The sequence below is a fragment of the Anomaloglossus baeobatrachus genome, chromosome 6 (genome assembly GCF_048569485.1).
Source record: "Anomaloglossus baeobatrachus isolate aAnoBae1 chromosome 6, aAnoBae1.hap1, whole genome shotgun sequence".
Taxonomy (NCBI): Eukaryota; Metazoa; Chordata; class Amphibia; order Anura; family Aromobatidae; genus Anomaloglossus; species Anomaloglossus baeobatrachus.
The window spans coordinates 307,341,209-307,365,277 of record NC_134358.1 but is presented as its reverse complement, the minus strand read 5'-3'; the positions used below and the strand labels follow the sequence as shown (position 1 = coordinate 307,365,277).

Below are 24,069 nucleotides of genomic sequence, written 5' to 3'. Positions count from 1 at the left end.
TCCGTGACGTACCCTTGCAAAGCAAAGCAAACGCCACATGGTACAATCCCTTGACGTCTAATTCGTCCCATCCACCCTCCCATTATACGCAAAAACCTTGAAAAAGGCCTAACATAGGCCGAAACGTCGGCTTTTGCTATATTGTGGTGGCGTTTTCTTTTTTGCAAATAGTCCAATAAAATAACACTTTTTTGCATTTATTCTCTTTGTCCTATTTTGAGTGCTTGGGATCCAATATATTACTTAGCGCTTTCTTTCCCTTAAGCACCTTCCTCCTTAGGCGGTTGAGCCCAGCTCTACCCATATTTTTTGTTCACATTTTGATGTCATGAGACCAAGATGACACCTAACAATTGATGAACAGTACCTTACCATTGTGAGGCTTCAAACAGGATTTTCTCAGATCGAAGTGGCCACTTAGCGTACAATTCAAAATTGTTTACATCAGCATGGACTGCGTGTTAGACGACCTGCAAAGATACCTGACCACACCATAAGGATGCGGGACCAGTGGCCCTCCCTGTTGTTCACCAATGGAAGTCAATTCACACTGAGCATAAAAGATGCCCACCAATGATGTTGGAGACGTAAAGGAGAGCGCTATGCATCAGCCTCAGTAGTTACCAAGCGAGCCTTTGGTGGTGGTGTTAGTATGGACAGAGGTCTAGTCAATACTGAACTGTCCTATATTTTGTGAATGGTACAGTGACAAGCCCCTACTACTTAAATAACATCATTAATGCAGTCCTTGTGTCTCTGCATGAACAACACAGGCCTAATTTCATCTTCATGTACGACAATGCTCCAGCTCATCGAAGTTGCATCATTAGGGAATGGCTGCTGGAGACTGGGGTACCTCAAATGGCGTGACATGCCATTTCTCCAGAACTGAATCCCATAGAAAATCTATGGGATCAGCTAAGCTGCCATATAGAGGCTCTTAACTCTGTACCCCAGAACCTCAATGACCTGAGGGCCACCCTTCAAGAAAACTGGTATACCGTGCCTCAGCAGTCAATAACTTGTGAACAGCATGAGACTTTGTTGTCAAGCTGTAATTGATGCTCAAGGCCACATGCCAAGTTATTGAGACATTGACAATTTGGGGGTGGGGTATACCAACCAGGGTTATTTGCTTTTGTTTCAAAATTGTTTAAGATGAGGAAATCAACATTGCATGCTTCTACTTAAATGCCTCACTTTCAAGATAAAATATCACTGTAGTGTGAACTTTTTACGTTTTACATAAATTTCGCCTGAAAAGCGAAATATCCCTAACTTAGGCTGCTTTCACACTACATTTTTTTACCATGCGTTCTGAACGGTTTTTTTAACGCAAAAACGGATCCAGTGCAAATGCGTTTTCATTTCAATGCATTTGCAATGGACTTGCGTCAACATGCGTTCACATGCGTTTGCGTGCGTTATAGTGTGGATCCAGCGACTTGCAGTTTTTTAACATTTTTCAAAAACGCTACTTGTAGCGTTTTTGAGCTGCGTTAAAATACTACAAATTGCTGGATCTTGACTATACTGCATACAAACGCATGTGAACGCTGGCATGCTGATAGACAGGATCCTGCTTGCTCTACTGAGCATGCACAGAAACCAGCCAGTTGTGATCAGTCTATCTTTCTCCCCCCCCTCTCTCTCCCTCCCTCTCCCCCTCCCTCTGTCTCTCTCCCCCTCCCTCTGTCTCTCTCCCCCTCCCTCTGTCTCTCTCCCCCTCCCTCTGTCTCTCTCCCCCTCCCTCTGTCTCTCTCCCCCTCCCTCTGTCTCTCTCCCCCTCCCTCTGTCTCTCTCCCCCTCCCTCTGTCTCTCTCCCCCTCCCTCTGTCTCTCTGCCCCTCCCTCTGTCCCTCTGCCCCTCCCTCTGTCCCTCTGCCCCTCCCTCTGTCCCTCTGCCCCTCCCTCTGTCCCTCTGCCCCTCCCTCTGTCCCTCTGCCCCTCCCTCTGTCCCTCTGCCCCTCCCTCTGTCCCTCTGCCCCTCCCTCTGTCCCTCTGCCCCTCCCTCTGTCCCTCTGCCCCTCCCTCTGTCCTCTCTCTCCCCCGCCTGAGAGCTGCGGACACTCATAACCAAGGTAAATATCGGGTAACCAAGCAAAGCGCTTCTCTTAGTTACCCGATGTTTATGTTGGTTACGTGTGCAGGGAGCAGACAGCCCGGCTCCTAGCAGCTGCGGATGCTCGTAACCAAGGTAAATATTGGGTATCCAAGCAAGTTACCCGATGTTTACCTTGGTTACGAGCCTCCACAGCTGTCAGATGCCGGCTCCCAGTCTATCACATTCAGTTCCACTGACTCCCGATCACATGACTCCAATGCCCGCCCATAAACTTAAAGTGACAGGATCCTGCAAAATAACACATGCGTTTGCATGTGTTTTATTTGCTGTAAAAGCAGGATCCGCTTTTACAGCAAAAAAAACGTTCATGACGCATGTTAAATAAAACGTAGTGGGAAAGCAGCCTTATTGTGAGTAGTGTATATATACATATTGTATAATTAGTTTAAGTATATAATATGCTTGACATGACATTCATGAAAATCTAAACCAATAATGCCATTGGAAATTTTTTACTTTATCACTTCAGGTACACAGGAAACCATGTGGTGTATGCTGCTGCCACTCAGAGGCTGACACTAGTTGATGAAAAAAAGTTAGCTTCTCAGTAGGATACACCTACCAACTGGAGCCAAGTTGATCAGTATTAGCTTACTTAGCCTTGTTTCTACCTTAGGTTTATTGCTTTTTTTTTTATTTTTATTAATGATTTCCCTGTTTTTCACATACAGCTTCTGACTGGGCAACGGAGTGGGCTTGTGTTACTCTGTCATCTCACATAGAGACCGAGAGCACAGTGTGGTGTTGTCACTAGTGTATCCTCTCTGGTCTATGAGGTAGAACCCTAACCCAACATGCATGTGCTTATTGCCAATTACAACGCGTCATGCCTCCTAGAGGCATGGGAATACCACGTGCTTTTTCTGATGCCGCCCCCTTTTCGGCCCAATCTTTCTTCCCCTGTCGACGTCATTACCAATGCCTGCAGCCTCCACAAACCTCTGCTGCTTGTCTTTTTGGACAGCATAGTCAGGGTCACAGGCTCCAGACAGGGTAAGCTCTGTCAGCTAAATATAGCTTCCCTGATAATGTTTGTCAAGAAGTCTTTCCTCTAATTGCAATTCATCCAGTAGCACCCCCACTGACCGCAATCTCGCTCGCCCTATGTTTACTCCCTGAGAAGATATCTCTTGTCAGAGGGTCCAGGACAGATTTCTGGTCAGTACCATATGCATAGACTAAAGGCTTCTCTGGGGCCTTCCCATATGCCCCTAGATCATCATCCTGGGCTTGGGAGTTCCTGCAGCTGAATACTAAAGTACGTCCCATACTTTAGGGGCCACCACTTTAAAGTGCACTGTCAGCTATAGCAATAGCTGGGACTAAAACTTAACATTTAATTATAAATATTAAAATGGTAATAAAGTGCAGTGCATAATACAAACAAGTGCCAAAAAGAAAAAGGAACAATCTCACCCAATCTTTCTCCACAGGCAAGGAAAGGCACCAATCAAATAGGAGAGGAAACACTGGCCGGAAGAACCAGGGTCAGCAGTCGGGTAGTTGTGTAAATATCTCTGTCGTGCCCCGTAATTGCTTCCGCCCTGACAAGGGCAGCGCCAAAGTAAGCTGTCTGCCCCACAACCTCATCAAAAGTAAAGAAACGCCCTCCCGACGAATTTCCCTCTCAATATGGAGAGTTCATCAGGGGAGAAACAAAATATCTCGACCTGCAGTGGCAGGGATTGGTACAGATGGTACATGTTTAGAAAAAAACCTGTGTTTGCAAGGATAGACGATGGACCCTGCTATTGCTATTGGTTCCTTCAGGACTATTGGGCGCTATCTTTCTGCATTGCAGATTTTGCTTTCTCTTGCACTGTCTGCTATCCAGCGAGTCACACCCACCTTCTACCACGTGGATCATTCTGATCACAGTTGCGGTCCAGGTTCTCTGTCCTCTATCCAGTGAGTCAGCTTTACTATGAACCACATGATCGTTTGCACCATGATCCAAGTGTTCTGTCCTCTATCCAGTAATTCAGAACTGCCATCTACCACAAACCGCTTGTCTGATCAGAGCTGCAGTCAAAACGTTTTGTCCGCTATCCAGTGTAGAAATTGGAGATGAAGGGTTAAAAGCCACGCTGTTGTCCACAAGGAAAATGCTGGTGCTTGAAAAAATTGATTTTATTCAACGCATTTTGGAGTTGAAAACTTTTTCATCAGTATAATTACAATAACATACAGCACATCAAGGGGGTATATATAGATTTTCAAAAAAGCGCGCAGGAGATGCCCGTTGGAACAGCTGATCACTGCAAACATTGTACTACATAAAGTAATTGCAAAAGATGATAAAAATGTTGCAGGAGGATGTGATTTACATCGTACAATAAACTGAACATAAAAAGAAAAATTATAACCCTATCTGGATGGGTCTCAACGGAGGTATTTGTTCATGGGCTGAGCAAAGGGTGTTTTTGTTGTTTTCAGCAGTTCACATCCCTGGAGTATGCGCTGGACCACCAAACTTACTAACCTGGGAAAAGCCTTCGACAGGAGACTGGTTGTCTCATCAGATGGTTCTCATACACATTCGTTTATGGCTGAAGATAACAGACGTTGATCTGATGGCATCCAGGGTGTGCGTCCCTCTATCCTCATCCAGGTTCTGCAACTCTGAGCGGTTGACTCTCGATGCTGTTGTTTACTGGGCTACCCATCCTTCCTTTCCCCCTGTCATCCTCCTAGTTCTCGAATGACGAGTTGGGTCTTTGCCTTCCTTTTCAAAGGAAACTAGTTTTTGCCGTTTGAGATTTCCTGTGACGTTTCCTTATTGTTAAATATTGGTAAATCTCTAGCGGTCTCCCATGAATCTCTGGGACCTTATCTGGTGGTGCACACTGTAGAGTTCTTTCCTTTTTTAATCTTTTGTAGTCACTCTCTTTCCTTGTTTCCTGGAAGGTTCTTTCCAGCAACGATCTCTTCCATGGGCGAGTTTCAGAACTAGCAGCCCTGTCTTGTCACTGTTCTTTCCTGATCTTCTCCTGGACAATGTGATCCTGCATTTGGTTTCTTCTTTTACATTTCCTTGGGAGATGGTCTTCTCTTGTTCCATTGTTCTCCTCGTCCTCCTTACCGGTCTCTAAGATACATTGTACCTGGTCAAAGTGCATCTCAACACCCTTAGCTGTTAGGACAGATGTCTCTCAGCTGCTTGGATTCCTTGTTTATACAGGTGCATCTCAATAAATTAGAATATAATCAAAAAGTTAATTTATTTCAGTAATTCAATAGAAAAAGGGAAATGCATATATTATATAGTCATTACAAACAGAGTGATCTATTTCCAGTGGGGTTTTTTTCAGTTTAATATTGATGATTATGGCTTACAGCCAATTAAAAATGATAAGTCATTATCTCAGAAAATTAGAACATTATATAAGACCAACTGAAAAAATGATTTTAATCTCAGAAATGTTGGCCTACTGAAAAGTTTGTACAGTAAATGCAACTCAATACTTGGTCAGGGCTCCTTTTGCATAAATTACTGCATCAATGCAGTGTGTTATGAGGGCAATCAGCCTGTGGCACTGCTGAGGTGTTATGGAAGCCCAGGTTGCTTTGATAGCAGCCTTCAGCTTGCCTGCATTGTTGGGTCTGGTGTCTCATCTTCCTTTGACAATACCCCATAGATTCTCTGAGGTTTAGGTCAGGCAAGTTTGCTGGCCAATCAAGCACAGTGATACTGATGTTATTAAACCAGGTATTTGTTACTTTTGGCAGTGTGGACACGTGCCAAGTACTGCTAGAAAATGAAATTTCCATCTCTAAAAAGCTTGTCAGCAGATGGAAGCATGCAGCGCTCTAAAATTTCCTGGTGGATGGCTGCGTTGACTTTGGTCTTGATAAAAACACAGTGGACCTACACCAACAGATGAAATGGCTCCCAAAACCATTACTGATTAGGGAAACTTCACACTAGATCTCACGCAATTTGGATTGTGTGCCTCTGAACGTTTCCTACAGACTGAGACCTTAATTTCCAAATTAAATGCAAAATTAACTTTAATCTGAAAACAACACCTTGGACCACCGAGCAACAGTCCAGTTCTTTTTTTTTTTTTCTCCTTGGCCCAGGTAAAACGCTTAAGGCGTTGTCTATTGGTCATGAGTGGCTTGACACAAGGACACTTGTAGCCCATGTCCTGAATACGTCTATGTGTGGTGGCTCTTGAAGCACTGACTCCAGCAGCAGTTGACTCCTTGTGAATCTCCCCCAAATTTTTGAATGGCCTTTTCTTGACAATACTATCAAGGCTGTAGTAATTGCTTGTGCACCTTTTTCTACCACACTTTTTCTTTCCATTCAACTATCCATTAATATGCTTGGATACAGCACTCTATGAACAGCTAGTTTCTTTAGCAATGATCTTTTGTTGCCTACCCTCCTTGTGAAGTGTGTCAGTGGCTGCCTTCTGGACATCTGTCAAGTCATCAGTCTTCCCCCTGATACTGAACCACACTAGGGGACCATTTTAAACGCTTAGGAAGTCTTTGCAGGTGTTTCGTGGTAATTATTCTAATTTTCTGAGATATTGCATTTTGTGTTTCTATTGGTTGTAAGCCATAATCATCAGAAATAAACACTTGAAATAAATCACTCTGTAATGACTCTATATACTATGTTTCCCTTTTTGTATTGAATTACTGAAATTAACTTTTTGATGATATTCTAATTTGAGATGCACCTGTATGTTCTCCTAATTGTCTTCTTGTCTAGATCCTTCTGGACGCATATTGGGCTGGGTCAGAATGCCCTCTCTGGGACTTCCTGGACCATTCGTATCAAGCCTCTATTTGGCAACTTTCCAGGGAGCGTCCTAATCATCTGTACTTGGCTGTCCTAAGATCTACAGAGTACACACATTCTTACTTTTTTATTTGGCTGTTTCAAGCCTAGGCAGAAAGGTTTTGCGAATTACAATGTCCGATTTCCAACCTGAGAATCTTTCCTCTGCTCTTCCTTTTTTCTAGTCCTTTCTCTTCTAGTTCTTTCTGCTTTGGGATGTCGCATGGTTTCCTGTGTCTCCCAATGAAGTGATCGAGAAAAGAAGTATTTGGATACTCACGGCAAAATCTTTCTCAGAGCCTTCATTGGGGGATACCACACCCACTCATTTTGAATGCCTCTGTTGGGCCAGTCTGTATTTTTATCGTAGGCAGCTTATCCACTTCTTTCACACGAACTGATCAGCTTGGCTCCGGTTGGTTGGTGAACCCTACTGAGGAAGAGCTAACTTTTTTCATTAAGTGTCAGCCTTCAAGTGGCAGCAGCATACTCATACATCGCCATGGTTTCCTATGACCCCCCCAGTAAAAGAGATTTTATAGTGAGTATCCAAAATCTTCTTTTATTTGGCACACTTACCTAGTATATAGCTTGAAGAGGACTAATAGGCTCTTGGGCATGGTACTTGCATATGGCCCATAACAAATAATTCCATAGTATCTTATGAGCTAAATGAATGTGATACAGTGCACATGTAACACAGACAATATAGTTGATTGACACTAATTTTGCAAATTTAATATCTATATTGTCTGAATATGCCATAAATATACAAGACGGAAAAAACTGTGGAAAAACAAGCGCATAGGGTCTTACCCCAATATGTGAGGGGTGGGGGTGGGGGAGTAAAACTACTCACCAGATGTAGTTGTGAGAAGCCACAACTACTGTAATCGCATGTATCACACAATCCAAGGCTGCAGCCACCAAAACGGTAGATAACAGAGAGCACAAGAGAGTGGTGTTTAATGCCGCGCCAATAGATCACTTCAGATGATGTTCAGACCAGTGTTACTTTATTGTTTTCCAGGTCAACGCGTTTCTGGGGCATCTGCCCCCTTCATCAGGACCACCAAAGAAACAGATAACATTCCTGTTATCTGTTTCTTTGGTGGTCCTGATGAAGGGGGCAGATGCCCCAGAAACGCGTTGACCTGGAAAACAATAAAGTAACACTGGTCTGAACATCATCTGAAGTGATCTATTGGCGCGGCATTAAACACCACTCTCTTGTGCTCTCTGATAAATATACAAGATGAGACTACCCCTTTTAAAAATGTTTGCGATTTATCCTTGATTTATTTTTCAGGTATTGTAGCTCTCTCATTAACTTAAAGGAAATCTGTCACCAGGATTTTGCGATGTAAGCTGAGGACAGCATGCTGCAAGGGTTAAAAAAGTTAAAACATGTGTTTCTCTTATCTGTGTGTGAGCTATAATTTACTCATACTAGAGGGTTTATTGCTCTGTGATTTAACATTTGGTGTGACTCCTCTGCAGTGCAGACCAGTCAGGCACGCCCCCTGCTGTGATTGGCATCTCACAGTCAATACATAATCTATTGAGAGCCTGGTGTGGGGGCGGGGATAGTTCCCAGCTCTGCTACACTCAATTATGAGATAAAGTCAGAAGGGCTGTCCACAGTGATCTAAGATAAATGTGGTTACTTGCAGAATCTCTTTGTCTATATTATGCTGCTCTCAGATGAAGTACCAAAAACCTGGTTATCGATTCTCTTTAGGCAAGACTGTAACTGCGTTTCTCAGTGCTCTAGTGCGAGAAGCAGGAACAATTGCAAGTTGGCACGTGAACGCCATTATGCAAAACATAAGGTGCCGTCACACTAAGCAACATCGCTGCTGAGGCACAACTTGCTAGTGATGTTGCTTAGTGTGACATCCAGCAACAACCTGGCCCCTGCTGTGAGGTCGTTGGTTGTTGCTGAATGTCCTGGACCATTTTTTAGTTGTTGCTCTCCCACTGTGAAGCACACATCGCTGTGTGTGACAGCGACAGAGCAACAACTAAATGTGCAGTGAGCCGGCTTCTACGGACGCTGGTAACCAATGTAAATATCCTTCGTTACCAGCGTCAGCGTTACGTATTTACCTTCATTACCAGCGTCCGCCGCTCTCACACTGCCAGTGCCGGCTCCCTGCTCCCTGCACACGTAGCTGGAGTACACATCGGGTAATTAACCCGATGTGTACTGTGGCTAGGAGTGCAGGGAACAGGGAGCCGGCACTGGCAGTGTGAGAGCGGCGGACGCTGGTAACGAAGGTAAATATCGGGTAACCAAGGGAAGGGCTTCTTGGTTTACCGTGGTTACCAGCGTCCGCAGAAGCCGGCTCCCTGCTGCCTGCACACGTAGCAGAGTACACATCGGGTAATTAACCCGATGTGTACTGTGGCTAGGTGTGCAGGGAGCCAGCGCTAAGCGGTATGCGCTGGTAACCAAGGTAAATATCGGGTTGGTTACCCGATATTTACCTTAGTTACCAAGCGCAACATGCTTCCACGTGTAGCGACGCTCCAGCGATCCCTGCCAGGTCAGGTTGCTGGTGGGATCGCTGGAGCGTCGCTTAGTGTGACATCTTACCAGCAACCTCCTAGCAACTTACCAGCGATCCCTATCAGGTTGTATCGTTGTTGGGATCGCTGGTAAGTTGTTTAGTGGGACTGGGCCTTTAGAGAGCAGACAAATGACATCTTCTCTAGCAGGCAACAGAAGTTGGCATATCGCAATCAAACTGACACCAGAAATTTGTTTAGCCTTAAAATCCCCTTTAAGATACCGTGTTTTTCCAAAAATATGACAGTCTTATTTTTTTTTTGCCCCCCAAAAAAGCACTAGGGCTTATTTTTGGAGGAGGTCTTATTCTTGGAGAAACACGGTTGGGGGCAAGTTTACCCCCCCAAAAAAGCAGTCCCCCCCCTCCCCCCCACCACCCCCCCACTTCCCAGGAGACTCATACTCACCAGACCAGGACTTCTGCGTGGCTCCCAGGTCCTCCCTGTGATCTCCGGTTGGTGCTGCACGCCGTCCTACCCTGCTGCTAGCTGACATACTGACACACACAGCAGATCACACACAGCCGATCTCACACACACACACACACACAGCAGATCGCAGGCACACACAGCCGGTCACACACACACATATACACACAGCCGAACGCAGAAAACACAGCCGATCGCAGACACACACAGCCAATCACAGATACAGACAGCCGATTGCAGACACACACAGCAGATCTCACACACACACACACAGCCGATCGCCGCGCACACATCACATCACATCCAGTGCAGGGAATGAAGCATGTCACGTGTCCCGCTGCAGGTCCTGTTCGTCGCGCTGCACCGCACTGCCTCTCAGAATTCTGCCGGCGAGAAGAGATCGGTGTCGCTGGATGAGGTGAGTGTGTATGCGATCTGATGTGTGTGCGATCCGATTTGTTTGCGTGTGATCCGATGTTTGTGTGTGAGATCTGGTTTGTTTGTTTGTTTGTGTGTGTGCGGGTGTGCGATCAGTGCAGGTCCTGCCGCTCAGTGTCAGGTGTAATTGCCGGGTGCCGCTGTCTATAATGAAGTGTCCTGCAGTATCTGTAACCTTTTTAGCTGCACGGACACTTCATTATAGATCCGCGACTAGGGCTTATTTTCGGGGGAGGGCTTATATTTAAGCCTTGCTCCAAAAATGCTGAAAATCCCTGCTAGGGATTATTTTTGGGGGAGGTCTTATTTTTGGAAAAACACAGTAGTAAGTTATCTCTTACAGTTCCATACACAATAAATATAGTTGAGGTGCACATGCTCGCTCGATTAACTTACCTTTGACAACTACTTTAAGATTTTAATTTTGACAGTGTGCCAAAGTTACCACTTTTAAAAATCACATAAGATCTGTATTTTGTATTTTTCTAATTATTGATTTACTTTTTTTTTCTCTTTTTTTTTTTTTTTTTTTTTTAGCATTTAGCTGACTGTTTTTTACATGTTCTTTTAAAAAAAATTAACACTGGAAAGAGGACTTTGGACAGTGTATATCTTCAGGCTCTTTGCAGAGTGTATGTGGGTTTATGTCGACAGCTAGGAGACATTGAAAGAGCACGAGTTCTTTGCTATAGCATAATTAAAGAAGGTAGGTACTATTTTATAATTTGTAAAACATGGTTCATTATATTGCTTGCTGGAAGTATATTTATTTTCTAGAAAGTGGTTAGGATCCTAACTTTCTGAGGTGGCTCTTCTGTTTTATAGCCTACATAGCACTTGGTGGAAAGAGAAAGCCAAATTGTCACCGTCATCTTTTTGTCCCATAGTTCACGTGTTCGCCAGTCCCCCCCCCCACCCCAACATAGCAGACTCAGATCATCGCTGCAATAATTAACGTCACTAGAAGGGCTGCTTTCCTAATTACATGGGACTCCTGCCTTAGTTAAAGACTGCAATAAAATGAATGTGTATAATATTTTCCAAACTTATATGGGATGGAGAAATTCAGTATACCTCTGTAGAAAAGTAATTTTTGTTCTGTTTCATTTATCTATTTATTTATTTTTTACCATTTACATTTTGAACTAGATAACTATCATTTTTTTCAGGCTGTTACTGTAGTGTAGCTTGCCAACCCATATTTTTGTTTTGTTCATTTTGTAATAAAATGTATTTTCTTGGAGGTGAGGGGACTTTTAAAAGAAAGTCTCTGTTCCCAGCGTATGTCCTATCATTAGTAGCAGAGATGTTCTCTGCCTGTTAGGTTGCCGCCATTTCTCTATGCCTAGCTGGCACCACATATGGTTGATGGTTCCATTTACTACATAGAGCTCATTCTTTTTTTCCATTTTATATATATTTTATTTATTTAGATTTTCCAGATCCCGATAAACTGCTCCTGTTTATTATCAGTTCATGGAATGATATATTGTCCCTACACGGAGTGGTCAGTAAAGCAGTTCAGGCAGTTCTTAAAATTTTGGCAAAAGAGGATGTTGGGTCTTGTCTGAGTGCTTACCTGAATTGGGAAAAGGTAAGTGTGTGCATAGCACATGCTTTTAAAAGTGTTTTCTGTGGTGAAATGTAATGAAAAAAAAGTTCAGTACTGTGTGTGTTTTGTTTGTGTTTTTGTTTTTTTCTACCTTCTCAAGTTTTTGGTTCAGTGTGTCCATGTTGACTGTTTACATACTCTTCCAGATTAGGCAGCTTCCTGTGCTGTTTTTTTTAGCTAAAATGATCATGTTGACAGCCAAGGCTAGCATCGCTCTGCACTCCTTTACTCCTCTTTGTCCACCTTTTATACACCCTAGTTGGCCAGGATTCTGCTCTTGCACCTCTCCATGTAGCCACTATTTCCGTGCTGGAGCACCGATCTTATCCTAGAGCATTGTAGTACCGCTGCTATCTCCTAATATTATTGTACCCCTATTATCACCGAATATTCTAGTTATGTTCCACATTTGTCACACCTGTCCAATCTGCACGGCCCCCCAATTGAACTATTCCACTTGTTTTATTTTTAGAAAGCTTGCTTTCTCGTTCATCTTATTGGGGGACACAGAACCATGGGATAGTCTGCTGCCACCTGGAGTTCGACAGTGTTATTACACCTAAATAAAATTGGCTCCTCCCCAGCAGACCATACCTAGTCTGCCGGATTCAGAGGCAAGAATTGACTTAAAGAAACTTGCTCCATTAGTCAGCGTAGGGTTCAATTGACATTAATTTACAATTTGCCAAGGGCAACTAAATCCCTAAACTAAAGACTAGTTAATATATTTAATTCTTATAAGATCACAGACACACGAGAAAACTTTTTTTAAAATGCTATCAGTAGCCTCTCCAACATTTGCATTTGTGGTGAAACTTATTGGAGAGGCTACTGATAGGATTTTAAATTGCTAAACCTTTGATTATTAGTTATGGGAATAATTTACATATAGTAGTCTATACTGTGGATAGAATAGGAGCAGGCCCAAATGGGAGATCAGTGACTGGCAGCTAGAATGACTGACTATATTGGATATATAAGTTACGTTTTTATTTTTTTTTCCGTGTGTCTATGATCTTATAAGAATTAATTAAAAGTTATATATTAACTGGTCTTTAGTTTAGGGATTTAGTTTGGCAAATTGTAAATTAGTTAGTGGCAAGGTCCCAGACCTGTCTTAGGTTAGGCGCTAACCTTTCTTTTGCTTATTGAGGAAGGGAACTTTTCAGGTTTGCCTCTTTCGTCAATTTCTAGCACAGGAGGAGTTGGGTCGGCAAGTGAGGCTGAATATCTCTCAGGAACATAAAAGGACTAAGGTCCATTTCAGTGGGATGCTCCTTTGGATCAGGGTCTAAGCCCCCTGGATCCAGAGGCAGTAGGAAGATTGTTTGATGGGCAATCCCCACTTGGGAATTTTTCCTAGGTGGATTGCCGCCTCCTCCTTTTTCAGGAAGCATTTTTTGGGGCAATCAGCGATTTTTAGATCGGGGAAGCCATCTCTGCGGGTCACAGGATAGAGTTTAGCACCCTACCTCAGGATTGTTTCATTGATTCTCTTCCTCCCAAGCAATCATCTTCCAGCATGAAAGATGATTTTGATCATGCCATAGTTTCCCTGCTTCGGGCAGGAGGAGTTCCCTTTTCAGAGCACTTTAGAGGGTTTTATTCAAATCTATTCGTTAACAACAAAAAGAACACCTTGGTGCAGTCAATTTTAGATTTAAAGCATCTGAGCAAATGGGTGCAACTTTGTCGCTTCAAGATGAAGTCGCTTCGGTCTGTGATCACATCCATGAAAGCCGGGGATTTTTTTTCAATAGATATTTAGGATACTTATCTGCATTTCTCAATTTTTCCAATCCATCAACCTTTTCTTCGCTGATGACAATCAATTCAGAGCTCTCTCATGCAGGCTGACCACAGCTCCCAGGGTATTCACGAAAATCCTGGCCCCGGTAATGGCACTACTACAGTCCAGTGGTTTAATATCTTTCCCTTTCTGGATGATCTCTTTGTCAAATTTTCATCCTTTGCTTATAATCTGGAAGTCTTCAGGTTGTTCTTCAGACTCTGGAGCATTATTGTTTGATTGTCAGAAAGGCAAAGTCTGTTTTGGTCCCAATGCAGCAGCTATGATTTCTAGATATGATGTTCAACACAGTACAGGCACTCGTGTTTCTTCCAGAGAAGAGATTATTTCTTCAGTCATCCGTCAGGGCCTTGAGACGTCCGGGCAAACATCCCCTTCAGTTCTGCATGAAAGTCTTACAGAAACTGGTGGTAGCGTTCGAGGCAGTTCCATTTGTTCGATTTTGGTCGAGAATTCTGCAGGAAAACCTTTTAACCTCTTAGGACAAGTCAAATTCCTGGATCGTCCTCTCCATCTCCCCCTTCGCTAGGACATCTTCATGGAAAATGCTTTGTTTCCCCTTTGATTTGCATTAGGTTCATTATTAGTGATGAATACCGGAATAGTACTTTGAGATTTATTAAAATAATCTGAACACTAGTAGTTACTATTCGCCCATCACTAATTATATTGTAGAGTTGGTGTGAATTTAGTCCCATTTTCTTGGCCACAGCATGAAAGGGGAAGTACCGCTGTTTACCTGCTGTCTTCTGTGGCTCATTTTTTTGCTTAGCTGTCCTGACGCTATGTCACATATGCTTGGACAGGCACATCCTAAAATGTAATACTTTTATTCAGTAATGTAAAAAAAACACCAGATAAAGACATATTTAATACTAATATCATACTACAAAAATGGCCATGTACATATTGTGAAGAAAGTTCCCCTAACCAAAAAAGCTCCACTATAAATATTGAACAAAATTAGGAGTTAATACATCCACTAAGGAACCAAACCTTGGGATAAAATAATAATTTTATTGATCGCAAGATAAAATGTAAAAATAAAAAGTACAGCAATAACTACAAAAAGGGACCTGAGGAAATGTACAAATATTGTCCACTAGACCGTGAAGTATAACACCATTAAGGTTGAAGCTTCATAAATTCTCCATATAACAAGGTGGTAAAATGAGTAAAAATAAAGTGACTAGTAAATATGCATACAATACAAACTGGGTGTAAGAAGTACCCTGTAAAATGCTAGGTGCTGCAGCAAAACAACTTTATATGACAAAAAGATATTTATAAAATATTAATATAAGACATGCACAAAATGCAATGTAAAATACATAAATTACTCAAAGTGCTAGGTTCTGCAAGAAAATTTCTTGGTCACTATCAATACATCATACACATCTATACAAGTTGCACAACCACATTATGGCCACAAGGTGGTGGTATTCCTCTATAGACATAGCTCACTATTAGAGCTGTATTACATAAATACACCACCATTACGATTGAGAGAGAATATGTGCACAATGTATGTATATTATCCAAGAGTAAACGGGACATGCTCAGGAGAAGTAAAACTTACATAGTGACTGGCAGAGTAATGATGGGCCGCAGATCCCTCCACCCCTGTGTGTGTAATATAATATAATTATATATATATATATATATATATATATATATATATATATATATATATATATACAAGTAAAATATATCTTTGTACCGTGTTAGCCAGTAGAGATAAAAAAAATTGTTTAAAAGAACAGAGAGTCCTCAGTGGTTGATAACCACTGAGGACTCTCTGTTCTTTTAAACAATTTTTTTTATCTCTACTGGCTAACACGGTACAAAGATATATTTTACTTGTATCAAAATGGAGGATACCAGAATGTACCGCATCTTTATGGAACTAAAGACACTTCTGAAGAAACGCGCACAACTGGACAGCGACATATTTTTCTTATCCAACTAAGTCCTGTTGTGTATAAATACGTGACTCTTCAGATTTTGTGTTATACCATGCCTGATGAAGAGACCTGAGTAGTCTCGAAAGCTTGCAATTATTACCATCTTTTCAGTTAGCCATTAAAAGGTATCAACCACTGAGGACTCTCTGTTCTTTTAAACAATTTTTTTTATATATATATATATATATATATATGTATGTATGTATGTATGTATGTATGTATATGTATATGTATATATATATATAATATATTTATACAATATACAGGGTGGTCCACAAGTAGGTGGACAGAAAATAGCATTTATTTTGATTTACATATAAAATTATATTTACTAACACAAGCATAACATTGACAATTAAATGTTATTCTGAACAATAATACAAAAGCTCTTAAATTTTATCAACGCAGGTGCTCAAACTGTTTCCATTACAATTTGCACAGCTCGGAAGTCTGCCTCTTACGCTTCAAGTTCAACATTTTTGCACAAGTCTCTTTGGGTATTAATTTCTTGAAAATGCATCTCTTATGTAGCTTTTCAAATCACTGACACTTTTTGGTTTTCAACTATAAACTTTTTCTTTGAGTAGTCCCCAAAAGAAAAAAATCCATTGGTGTCCAGTCTGGTGAACGTGCCGGCCAATCAAGTGGGCCTCTTCAGCCAATCCATTTATTAGGAAATGTTTCATCAAGATACTCGCGGACTATTGAATAATTTGGAGGGGCCCCGTCTTGCTGGAAATAAAGGTCATTTGAATTGTAATTGAAATATCTTTTTTTTTTTTTGCAGTGTCCACCTATGAACACAAACGTTCTTCTGAACAGTGTACTTATGGCAATTCAGCTTTACCCTGATGTCAATTTTCATCAGAGTGAGAAGTATGGCGAGGATTTGACTGACAATGTCTGGGAATATGTGTTCACGGTTGATCTCTTGTGCAGCTATCATAAATGGCTTTGGACTCATGAATGTGTAATAAGGTACAAAAGCTTATCCATTTCATAATACTAATGTATGGCTTGTATACCCAGGACACTGAAATAAGTGTTGGTGCTTGAAGGCTGTTTTTAAGGGAGATGAACTTTCTCAGGAGTACCTATGCATTTCAACCTACACTACTCACAAGAAGTTTGGGATATTGGGCTTTCCTGTAAAATTTATGCAAAACTTAAAAAGTTCAGGCTACAGTTTTATTTTATTGTGGAAAAAAGCGCATTTAAGCAGAAGCATCCATTGCTGATTTCCTCATCTCAAACAATTTATTGAAACAAAAGCCATCAACATTAGTTGGTATACCCCCTCAAAAATGGCAATGTCTCAATAACTTGTTATGTGGCCTTGAGCATCAATTACAGCTTTACAACAACATATCATGCTCTTCAAAAGTCAAGTTATTGTCTGCTGAGGAGTGGCATCCCACTCTTGAAGGGCAGCCTTCAGGTCATTGAGGTTCTGGGGTACAAAGTTATGAGCCTCTACATGGCAACTCAGCTGATCCCATAGGTTTTCTGTCTAGGCCACTTAATTTGAGGTACCCCGGTAGCTGTTTCCTAAAGATGCAATCTCAATGAGCTGTAGCGTTGTCGTCCATGAAGATGAAATTAGGCCTGTGTTGTTATTGCAGAGGCACAAAGATTGCAATCATGATATTATTCAAGTAGTAGGGGCTTGTCACTGTTCCATTCACAAAGTGTAGAGCAGTTCTGTATTGACTAGACACACCTGCTTACACTGTAACACCACCAAAGGCTAGTCTGGTGGCAACAGTGGCTGCTGCATAGTGGGATTCTCAAACAAAGCATCATAGACAGGAAGTAGGGAAACAAATCAATAGTAGTTAGTGAACAGTAGGGAATTTTTAATGCAACAATATCAGGAACTAGTTTAGATTACCCCATTAAATAGATACCGATTTGGATAAAAATTTGTTTAGCCTTTCGACCACCCTTTGAAGCAATTACATTTCTCCAATGATTTAGTTTACAAAGTTAAGTGTAAGTTAACTACACTTAGATTTTGAAGTTTATTACATTATCATTAAAACGTTTTGTAAATCCGTCTTAATGACAGCAGTGTTGGAGTAAGATGTGCCAATTTTTTTTTTTTAAGAGGCTCTCTCCACAAGAATGTTACTCCAACAAGTGGCGTACACTATGATAAATATGCTGGGTGGCCTTCACAACGTCCTGTCTCAGCTCTGCCCAGCATTAAAACGTCATCCCAAAATGTTTGCCCACATTGAGTTGTAAAGTAATTGAGACATTTCAAGGTGTTTTACACCAGAATTCTAGCAAAAGCATCTTGATAAATTGGACCCCACGTTTCTACTGTTGGTGAAGTGTTTGGTACTTCACATCTTCAATACTTTTTTTGGGGGTTGGGGGAGGAGCATATAAGTTACGTTGTACATTCTCACATATAAAAGGGTTTTTGTGTATGTTTTGTTTTTTTAAAGACTTGATGTGCCAGTAATGAGTTATATGCATTGGAACTCAATCTGATTTGCATATACCTTCACGAGATTTCATGTTTATTTTCTGCCTAGACAGTCATGCTTATATCTAAAAATGTGCTGATAGGTTTAAAAAAAAAAGTAAATCAGTTTTGACTACTTATATTCAGGGTTTTCTTTGTCGCTCCATTGGGAGACCCAGACAATTGGGTGTATAGCTTCTGCCTCCGGAGGCCACACAAAGTATTACACTGAAAAGTGTAACCCTTCCCCTCTGCCTATACACCCTCCCGTGCATCACGGGCTCCTCAGTTTTATGCTTTGTGTGGAAGGAGGCACACATCCACTCATGCATTCCCATTTTAGTCAGCAGCAGCTGCTGATTTTATCGGTTGGAAGAAAAGAGGGCCCCCACAGGGCCCCCGGCATGCTCCCTTCTCACCCCACTACGTCGGCGGTGCTGTTAAGGTTGAGGTACCCATTGCGGGTACAGAGGCTGGAGCCACATGCCGTTTTCCTTCACCATCCCTTAGAGGCTCTGGGAGAAGTGGGATCCTGACCGGTCATCCATTCACTGGGACCGGGCTCCCTCCGCAGCCCCTGTGGGAATCTGCCGGACAGGAGTCTATGTATCCTCAGGGACAGGGCCCTGCATCTAAAGGTACTCTGTGTCCCCATGGGGACTGTGCATGGAGCGCTTGTTTCACAGACGCTGCAGCAGCTGCTGGTTTGTGAAGACCGGGACTTCCGCGCCGACCGAGCCTGTTTGTCGGCCGCGGTATTAAATTTAGTCCCCGGCTTCATTGCGACCTAGTACCATAACTCCCGCCCCCGGGCCTGCCAGTCAGGGGTAAGGGCGGGACGGTCGACCTGACGTCGGCAGTGAGGGCTGGAGCATACTTTAGGTTTCCTCCCCCCCCCCTCACTGATCACTGTGGGGCCCCAGATTCCCGCACTTTACTAGTCGCCGCCCACGGCTCCCTCCTCCCCTGAGAGCTCCGGCAGCCATTTTTACACACATTCTGCCGGTGGAGGATTTGAGGAACGAGCTCTGCAGCTCTGGGAGACCTAAGGCAGGGAATCTGGTGGACAACACTCCGCTTTGGGCGGTCGGTAAGCCACACCGGTCACCCGGTGCTGGTCCCCCTAGGGTGCCGGAGTATATATATATATATTTGTATATATTTTCTCTGTTCGGCCGGGTTGTTTACTTTTGGCTATATACCCTCAGTGATCACTCTCCTAGGAGACAACAGCATGTCGCCCACAAGGAGCAAGGGCGCTAAGGCAAAGGGTTTTTTTGCAACCTGTACCTCTTGTGGGGCTATGTTACCTGCGGGTTCCACCTACCCTCACTGTGAGCAATGCTCGACCCCTGTTGCACTTGCTCAGCCGGAGCCTCGGTCACTAGTGGGCCCCTCGGATCAGGCAGACCCTCCTGCTTCCACTGTCCAGGCGGCTGGGACAGAGTTTGCAGTTTTTGCTGAGAAACTCTGAGTCGCTTTCACAATCCATGGCTCAGTCTATGGACAAATGGTCTGCCAAGCTACTAGAAGCCTTGCAGTCCAGACCGGTCCTTACACAGGCCCCGGGCACTGTTGGATCATCGCCTCCAGGCCCCTCTCGGTCTGCGCCGCAATAGAGGAGTCGGCTTCGCAGCAGGAGAAACACCAGTTTAGGTTTCCCAAACATACACGGAGTGCGTTTTTCGATCACTCTAACTTCAGAGATGCTGTCCAGAAGCACAGAGCATTTCCGGACAAGCGCTTTACTAAGCGCCTTATTGACACACGTTACCCCTTCCCCTCTGACGTAGTTAAGGGTTGGGCTCAATGTCCCAAGGTGGATCCTCCAGTCTCTAGACTGGTGGCTAGATCTGTAGTATCAGTTGCAGATGGCTCATCGCTCAAGGATGCCACTGACAGGCAGATGGAGCTCCTGGTGAAATCCATCTATGAAGCCACAGGCGCGTCTTTTGCCCCGGCCTTTGCAGCCGTGTGGGCACTCCAAGCTATCTCAGCTTGTCTGTCTGAGATTAATGCGGTCACACGTACCTCTGCTCCGCAAGTTGCGTCTTTGACTTCTCAGGCGTCGGCTTTTTCGTCCTACGCCATGAACGCCGTCCTCTGCTAGCCGTACAGCGGTAGCATCCGCTAATTCGGTGGCAGTCCGCAGGGCCATGTGGCTACGCAAATGGAAGGCAGACTCTGCTTCCAAGAAGTTCTTAACCGGTTTGCCGTTTTCTGGCGACCGATTGTTTGTTTGGCGACCGATTGGATGAAATTATTAAGGAATCCAAGGGAAAGGACTCGTCCTTACCCCAGTCCAAACCGAAGAGACCTCAGCAACGGAAAATACAACCGAGGTTTCGGTCCTTTCGACCCTCAGCCAAATCCCAATCCTCCTCGTCCAACAGGCCAGAGAAAGGCCAGAGGAACTCCTATGCGTGGCGGTCTAAGTCACGCCCCCAAAAAACCGCCAGAGGCACTGCCTCCAAGGCGGCCTCCTCATGACTTTCGGCCTCCCCGAACCGCATCCTCGGTCGGTGGCAGGCTCTCCCGCTTTTGCGACGCCTGGTGGCCACATGTCCAAGACCGATGGGTGAGAGACATTCTGTCTCACGGTTACAGGATAGAGTTCAGCTCTCGTCCTCCGACTCGTTTCTTCAGAACATCTCCGCCCCCTCTCGGGCCGGCGCACTTTTTCAGGCTGTGGGCGTTCTGAAAACAGAAGGAGTGGTGATTCCCGTTCCCCCTCAGGAACATGGTCACGGCTTCTACTCCAATTTGTTCGTGGTGCCAAAGAAGGACGGATCATTCCGTCCCGTTCTGGACCTCAAACTGCTCAACAGGCATGTGAGCACCAGAAGGTTTCGGATGGAATCTCTCCGCTCGGTCATCGCTTCGATGTCACAAGGAGACTTCCTAGCATCAATCGACATCAATGATGCTTATCTCCATGTGCCGATCGCACCTGAACATCAACGCTTCCTGCGTTTCGCCATCGGGGACGAACACCTTCAGTTCGTGGCACTGCCTTTCGGCCTGGCGACAGCACCACGGGTCTTCACCAAGGTCATGGCATCCGTTGTGGCGGTCCTACACTCTCAGGGACACTCGGTGATCCCTTACTTAGACGATCTCCTAGTCAGGGCACCCTCCCGGGTGGCGTGTCAACACAGCCTGACCATCGCTCTGGCGACTCTCCAGCAGTTCGGGTGGCTCATCAACTTCCCAAAGTCCAAGTTGACACCGACCCAATCACTGACTTACCTCGGGGCGAGTTTCATACTCACTCAGCGGTAGTCAAGCTACCACTGGACAAACAGCTTTCGCTGCAGACAGGGGTTCAATCTCTTCTTCGGGGTCAGTCACACCCCTTGAGGCGCCTCATGCACTTCCTGGGGAAGATGGTGGCAGCAATGGAGGCAGTGCCCTTCGCGCAGTTCCATCTGCGCCCACTCCAATGGGACATTCTCCGCAAATGGGACAGGAGGTCGACGTCCCTCGACAGGAACGTCTCTTTCCCTTGCAGCCAAAACCTCTCTTCAGTGGTGGCTTCTTCCCACTTCTCTATCGCAGGGAAAATCCTTCCTGCCCCCATCCTGGGCTGTGGTCACGACGGACGCGAGCCTGTCAGGGTGGGGAGCGTTTTTTCTCCACCACAGGGCTCAGGGAACCTGGACTCCGATAGAGTCTTCCCTTCAGATCAATGTTCTGGAGATAAGGGCAGTGTATCTAGCCCTAAAGGCGTTCCATCGGTGGCTGGAGGGCAGGCAGATCCGCATACAGTCGGACAACGCCACGGCGGTCGCGTACATCAACCACCAGGGCGGCACGCGCAGCCGTCAAGCCTACCAGGAAGTCCGGCGGATTCTGCTGTGGGCGGAAGCCACAGCCTCCACCATCTCCGCAGTTCACATCCCGGGCGTAGAAAACTGGGAAGCAGATTTTCTCAGTCGTCGGGGCATGGATGCGGGGGAATGGTCTCTTCACCCAGACGTGTTTCGAGAGATCTGTCGCCGCTGGGGAACGCCGGACGTCGATCTCATGGCGTCACGGCACAACAACAAGGTCCCGGCCTTCATGGCACGGTCTCAAGATCACAGAGCTCTGGCGGTGGACGCGTTAGTTCAGGATTGGTCGCAGTTTCGACTCCCTTATGTGTTTCCTCCTCTGGCGATGTTGCCCAGAGTGTTACGCAAGATCAGATCCGACTGTCGTCGCGCCATTCTCGTCGCTCCAGATTGGCCGAGGCGGTCGTGGTACCCGGATCTGTGGCATCTCACGGTGGGTCAGCCGTGGGCGCTTCCAGACCGCACAGACCTGCTGTCACAAGGGCCGTTTTTCCATCTGAATTCTGCGGCCCTCAACCTGACTGTGTGGCCATTGAGTCCTGGCTCCTAGCGTCGTCGGGTTTATCTCAGGATGTCATTGCCACTATGAGACAGGCCAGGAAACCAACGTCCGCCAAGATCTATTACAGGTCTTGGAGGATCTTCTTGTCCTGGTGCTCTGATAAGGGTTTTACTCCCTGGCCTTTTGCCTTACCTATTTTTCTTTCATTCCTTCAATCCGGAATGGACAAGGGTTTGTCACTCTGCTCTCTCAAGGGACAAGTATCGGCGCTCTCAGTATTTTTTCAAAAGCGCCTGGCAAGGTTTCCGCAGGTCCGCACGTTCCTGCAGGGAGTTTGCCACATAGTTCCACCCTACAAGCGTCCGCTGGAACCCTGGGACCTTAACAGGGTGTTAATGGCTCTTCAAATACCACCTTTCGAGCCGCTGAGGGATGTCTCTTTATCACGTCTTTCGCAGAAGGTGGCATTTCTTGTGGCAATTACCTCACTCCGAAGAGTGTCGGAGCTTGCAGCGCTGTCATGCAAATCCCCTTTCCTGGTTTTTCACCAGGATAAGGTGGTTCTGTGTCCTGTCCCGGAGTTTCTCCCTAAGGTGGTATCTCCTTTTCATCTCAATCAGGATATCTCCTTACCGTCATTTTGCCCTCATCCAGTTCACCAGTGTGAAAAGGATTTGCATTCATTAGATCTAGTGAGAGCACTCCGGCTCTACGTGTCTCGCACGGCGCCCCTGCGCCGTTCAGATGCGCTCTTTGTCCTGGTCGCTGGCCAGCGTAAGGGTTCGCAGGCTTCCAAGTCAACTTTGGCTCGGTGGATCAAGGAACCGATTCTTGAAGCCTACCGTTCTTCGGGGCTTCCTCTTCCTTCGGGCCTGAAAGCCCATTCTACCAGAGCCGTGGGTGCGTCCTGGGCATTGCGACACCGGGCTACGGCTCAGCAGGTGTGTCAGGCAGTTACCTGGTCTAATCTGCACACCTTCACAAAACACTATCAAGTGCATACCTATGCTTCGGCAGATGCCAGTCTAGGTAGGCGAGTCCTTCAGGCGGCGGTTGCCCACCTGTAGGAGGGGGCCGTTTTCGGCTCTCTTTTATTGAGGTATTCTTTTACCCACCCAGGGACTGCTTTTGGACGTCCCAATTGTCTGGGTCTCCCAATGGAGCGACAAAGAAGAAGGGAATTTTGTTTACTTACCGTAAATTCCTTTTCTTCTAGCTCCTATTGGGAGACCCAGCACCCGCCCCTGTTCCCTTCGGGCTGGTTGTTCTTTTGTGTACACATGTTGTTCATGTTGAATTGTTCTTTTGGTTATGGTTTCAGTTCTCCGAACATCCTTCGGATTGAATTTACCCCAGACCAATTTATAAGTTTCTTCCTTCCTGCTTTTGCACCAAAACTGAGGAGCCCGTGATGCACGGGAGGGTGTATAGGCAGAGGGGAGGGGTTACACTTTTCAGTGTAATACTTTGTGTGGCCTCCGGAGGCAGAAGCTATACACCCAATTGTCTGGGTCTCCC

The 24,069-nt window shown here is 44.8% G+C and overlaps 1 protein-coding gene across 1 annotated transcript in view; it reads left to right on the top strand.

Annotated features, from left to right (window-relative positions):
• ICE1 (interactor of little elongation complex ELL subunit 1) overlaps positions 1-24,069 on the top strand; it is a 131,656-nt gene that overhangs the window by 89,913 nt on the left and 17,674 nt on the right. The window contains exons 16-18 of the mRNA XM_075314920.1: positions 10,895-11,063; positions 11,791-11,951; positions 16,531-16,721. Of these exons, the coding sequence (XP_075171035.1) occupies positions 10,895-11,063; positions 11,791-11,951; positions 16,531-16,721 (521 nt within the window). The remainder of the gene's footprint in view (positions 1-10,894; positions 11,064-11,790; positions 11,952-16,530; positions 16,722-24,069) is intronic.